Source organism: Colossoma macropomum, unplaced genomic scaffold, assembly GCF_904425465.1.
Source record: "Colossoma macropomum unplaced genomic scaffold, Colossoma_macropomum, whole genome shotgun sequence".
Taxonomy (NCBI): domain Eukaryota; kingdom Metazoa; phylum Chordata; class Actinopteri; order Characiformes; family Serrasalmidae; genus Colossoma; species Colossoma macropomum.
In genome coordinates this window covers 8,354,730-8,359,943 of record NW_023494796.1, presented here as the reverse complement: position 1 = coordinate 8,359,943, position 5,214 = coordinate 8,354,730, and the positions used below count along the sequence as shown (strand labels likewise).

Below are 5,214 nucleotides of genomic sequence, written 5' to 3'. Positions count from 1 at the left end.
CTTATTTGACCACACGAGCAGGAAAAGCTCAAAGCTCTCTGACCGTCTAATTATGCTACAACGTCGCCCTCTGCTGGCAAAAACACCACGGCGCAGCTTTGCGTCTCTGTAGTGAAGGAGATGATAAAAGCCAAATTAGTTAGAGAAAACGATAATCTGGCAAACGTTCAACGAGAACGATTCAGACTTTTACAATAGTTTAACTATAAATTAGACTTCTCTTCTCTACGTCTATGACCGTCCAGCTCCGTGCAGTTCTTCATTTCTACCACAAGAGGTCAGTGCTGCAAATCCTTCCTAAATGAGTACTCAAAACATGAGGCCTGTAAACAGCAGCTTTAGCATTTAGCTCAGTGAGATTTCAACAGATTTTCTTTTGTTTAAACGCCACTGAATATAACACAACAAAGAAATACACTTTCACAGTTCATCAGTTGTGAGAGTTTCTCATTTTGAGACTCCAAATGTAAAACAGGACTGTCCTTCCCAAACAATAATCAAAGGAAGTCCAAGTGGTAGCAACTTTACTCTTTCATTTATTCTACATTTTATTGGCTGTGGTTCTTGATTTCCTCACCATACTTTTCATGTGTGGAATAATCTCTCACTGACAGGGGACCAAAGGTTTTATTGGGTTTTTAGAAGTGGTATTCAGGCTGCCTTCCGGCCTTAGTAAGTTTGTGTCTTACAAAGTCTTTGATAATTTCAATGCAACAGGCCAAAAGGAGCTAAAAAGAGTAGAAATATTAAAGTGAATTATTAGTTTTATAATTTGTCCAATTTTAATGATGTGGTTTCTCCATTTGTTTGAGATTTTTACAATGTTATGTGGTCCATACAGAGATCCCAGTGTGACCACACCTGGTCCCATCTACTCTTCATAGCATCTGTTTAAGCATTTAAAGGGGAATTCCACCAATCCAATTCTTCAAAATTTCTGAATGATTCAGTCCTTGAGATGTAAACAGTAACGCAGAGTGGTTTGGTGTGAAATGGTTCATTGTAGAGAATCAGGTTTCTATACAGTGGTGGAACCAGGGGTCACAGTGTCAACACAATTACAGCCATTTTATTTACTACTACTATCACTATTTACAAAACCACCAGTGAACCTACACATCTTCTGTGTTATGTTGATGATGGTGAAGTAGTGGTAAATCTGAAAAAATAAGTTTTCTTTGGGGACTTTTTTTTTGCCTCAGAACAACCTTCATGTATCCCTCCAGCATGAATTCATCACAATAAATTGATTAAAATACATTTTAGTCCAATATTCTTATCACAAAACTATCATAAAACAATTTTTCAGACGTCAGGCTGAGTAGAGGTGGACGTCTGGTTCCCTTCACAATCACTGAACAACTCTGACTGGTAAGCTTCTCTAGAGCAGGGGTGGCTGCAGGTTTTCACAAAGCAGGAGGTCACCTGGTGAAATGTTTGAAGACTAAGACCAACTGATTAAACAAGTGGAGTCAGGTGTGCTTCAGCTTGTTTGGAGTGAAAACCTGCAAACACACCGGCCCTTTGCAGATAAGATTAGACACCCCTGACCTAAAACTAAGCATTTCACACCAAACCACTCTCAATGACTGTTTACATCTTGACCATTTAATTATGCAGAAATTTGGAAAAAATGGTGGGGTTCCCCTTTAAGCATTTAACTGGTGAAAATGAAGCCAGATCAACAAGCCACAGCTGATTCACTGATTCAGTGGAGTTACTAGGCCTGGCTCTCTCATTCACCCAAGCTCTTCTGATTGGACGAAGCAGAATCTGCTGTTTCAGATAAAAAAGGTCACAGATGAGTTTTATGTGTTGCTTTGGAGTTCAATGCTGGTTTCTAACACATTGAGCTGTGAGAGAGTTTGGTTTAGTTTGTGTTCTGTTCCAGCATGTGAGTGTTTTGTGGGATTTTGAGTTTCCTATGAGGGTTTTGTAGCGGACGCTGAATAATCAGTGCTCTTATCTCTCTGTAGAAAGCCTGTCCTCCTGCAGAATGGCAGACAAGCCTGACATCAGTGAGATCTCTCACTTTGATAAGAGCAAGCTGAAGAAGACCGAGACGCAGGAGAAGAATACTCTACCTACCAAAGAGAGTGAGCATCTGGGAGATGGCTTTTAACATGGCTATGAAGGCTTTCAAGTATTGGCAGCTGTATTGCTTTGCTATACTCTTGTTTACTAATGTTTGCAGATTCTGGAGTTTGCCTTGCTGTTAAGAGCTGAAGGGGAACTTCACTGGTCCTCCAAAAACTCCATAATTATAATGGCTGAGATGTAGAGTCATTCAGAGCAGCTTAGTGTGAAATGCTCTACAGAAACTTGCTCAGTCAGAATTATCAGTGTTGGTGATGGGAGCCAGACTTGGATAGTAAATGTCTACAATGCAGAGCCATTTTGTGACCCCTGGTTCCTTTCACCACCACTGAGTCTAAGTTTTGCAGTGATGCACCTTCACATCAAACCACTTTGAATGACTGACCTCAACAATTGAATGAAATATGGAATTCCCTGTTTAATGTGATGCTTCTTTCCCTTTCAGCCATTGAACAGGAGAAGCAGTGTGACTCGTAGGCAGCCAGCTCCTGTTTATCACATCACCAAGGACAATGAAGGGCTTCTTGAAGATCTCACAGGCAACATGGCTTCTAACCAGCAGTGCCATCTGTGGCAAAGGTTGGAGTCGAACCTTGATGGAAGCTGAAGGATGCCCTGTGAGCAAGAACTAGGCTGTTTGGCCTGATGGAGGGACTAGTGTGGTGATGGGTGGTACATGCCTTCTTATTGAACTTGGTGAAATAAAGATTGTAACAGCAAACTGTCGCGCTTCTGTTAAATCGAACAGCCTACTCCAGCGGTTGATTTCAGGTCTCCCACTTTTGATGCATTGGTTCAAAGCTTGGCAACACCTTGTCTTGCCGTTCTTTAAGCCAGGGTGTTGCCCTGCGGTGACGAGTGTTCTCTGAATTCAACTTACAAGCTTTGCTAATTAGCTGAGCAGTGAGAATGAACACTGGAGTGGTGTGGCCTGGTCACCCACTCTGGTCATGCCCCTGCACTCCACAGTCTAGTGTATCCTTTTCCAATGCTGCATTCCTGAGGTAGGAATGCAGCTTTCTAACAACAAACTTGAGGGGGGTGGGGGAATGGACACTGTCAGTAAGCTAATATTTGTTTGGTTGCTGTTATTCTATTAAAAAGATATGGGCTATGTACACTCTTAAAGATGGTTCTTTAAAGGGAATGGTTCTCATTACAACCAGGAGTTCCATGTAAAACAAATCTAAAGAGATGCATTTAACCTCTTGGTGTATTAACCCAACTCAGCCTGGACAGCAGGTGTATATCTGACTGCTGGCTTGATTAGGTTTGCACCCTGCTGACTGTTTGCCACTGCTGGTTCATTCTTGGGCCACCCAGCTTATTGTCCTGCATACAATTTGTAACTAGTTTATCTCCTTGGACAGATTTAAATGCCCACAGCCTTTTGTTTTGGAAAAATAAGACATATCATAAACAATTGAAAGTAAAAATGACTGGGCCTGATATACAATGATAAATGTTGTTGCTGGCACTGTGCTTAAATGGTTACAGCTGTACAACCTGCTGTTAGAGTTGTTTACTAAACTGGTTTGCAAAGGATAAAAGAAGCGACAATTAAACTGGACTGTGAGCGGAAAAAGAGCAATGAAAAATAACATTTTGTCTAAAATCCTTAACTACCAGTGGGCCGGCCCGAAAACAATATTATGCTTAAATGACAGCATTTGATTTTTTTTTTTTTTGCACAGAATTAGCAAAGACACAAAATGTTAACTAGCGTCCACACTAAGGACATGAGGACATTAAGCACATTTTATTAATTTCCTCTTTTTTAATTATTTTTAATGAATGAAAATTCAAAAGTCAATATCAAAATATTATCGTAAAAAAGGAAAAAGAAGGGGAATACAGATAATGAACTTCCTGTTGAACATAAGACTTGTGAAATATTCCAAATATTTTATGGAGTGAATGTCATATGAAACTAAATATGTACATTTTTCATAATCTACAATAATTGACTCATGGAAAAGAAATGATACTGATTGATACTCAAGTATTGATACTTCTGGTGCAGCTGCAGGAGACAGAGTGAACGCTCCATAATGGCAGGTCACAAGGACTTATTTCACTCCACTGGACTTTTTTTTTTACCTAGTTAGTTTCGTGTACTGGGTCATTAAGCAAGATACATTACCGTAACTTTATAAAAGACAACAATTCCTGTTTTCCTTGTAATATTTCCAGCAAATATAATGACTTCTGTCTGCTTTGAAAACGTCTACTGATTTTTGGTTACGTCGCTATGCACCATAAATATTATTAACCTATAATGTGATGTTTCATCCCCTTTCACCACCCTTTCTCGTTGTTATCATAATAACAATTATTATTATTATCATTATTATTATTATTACATACTGCTCAAAAGTAAGCCACTGGGATGCCTTAATAGAGCTACAATGAGTAAGTTAACAAAACAATGATCTGCATCTCATATCTATGCTGTGTCTTGCATTCTGTTAAAGGGGAACTACACCAATCTTTCACATTTTCTGCATAATTAATTGAATAACATGTAAAAAAAAAAACAGGAACCAGACGTGTGAAGAGTTTCATGCCTCTAACAGCTTCTTACAGAAAGTTATTACACGAAATGCAATAACTAAATAAATAATCCATTCACGGTGGAGGGGTACATGTAGGCAAAAGCAAAATAGTCCCAAAAGAAAACATATTTTTTCAGATTTATGACTATTTTACCATCACCAACATTACGTTTAAACTCAGAGAACACGTGTAGGGTCACTGGTGGTTTTGGATAGTTAAAAAATGGCTGTATTTGTGTTGTAGACCCCTGGTTCCTGTCACCACCACGGTAAAGAAATCAGTAAGTTTCTCTACAGTGAAGCATTTCACTTCAAACCACTCTGAATGACTGTGTTTACATCTCAACCACTGAGTTATGCAGGTATTTTGAAAAAAATCGGTGGTATTCCCATTTAAAACACCATCTGCTATTCAAACTGCCTTAAAAAAACTTTAATTCTATTAATATTATTTTTGTTGAGTTTAATGATCACCTCCTCCAAATGACTTTTAGAGACCCTGCCTGCTGTTTGTTGTTATTAGAAGGACTTTTATTTTATAACAAAGGAAGAGGACGTCACG

The 5,214-nt window shown here is 39.0% G+C and overlaps 1 protein-coding gene across 1 annotated transcript; it reads left to right on the top strand.

Moving 5' to 3' along the window:
* The first annotated feature begins 1,796 nt into the window (after window positions 1–1,796).
* LOC118816879 (thymosin beta-b) lies at window positions 1,797–2,808 on the top strand. Its single transcript, XM_036583484.1, has 3 exons — window positions 1,797–1,894; window positions 1,977–2,096; window positions 2,543–2,808. Exons 2-3 carry the CDS (start codon window positions 1,997–1,999, stop codon window positions 2,572–2,574), a joined length of 132 nt encoding a protein of 43 aa, XP_036439377.1. The 5' UTR covers window positions 1,797–1,894; window positions 1,977–1,996; the 3' UTR covers window positions 2,575–2,808.
* The last annotated feature ends 2,406 nt before the right edge of the window (window positions 2,809–5,214 follow it).

What these genes read in the sequence shown, in the direction of transcription:
- LOC118816879 (XM_036583484.1), top strand. Translation starts at nt 1,997, where the DNA reads ATGGCAGACAAGCCTGACATCAGTGAGATCTCTCACTTTGATAAGAGC. An exon ending in TACTCTACCTACCAAAGAGA is followed by an intron (nt 2,097 to 2,542) that starts GTGAGCATCTGG and finishes TTTCCCTTTCAG; the next exon opens with CCATTGAACAGGAGAAGCAG.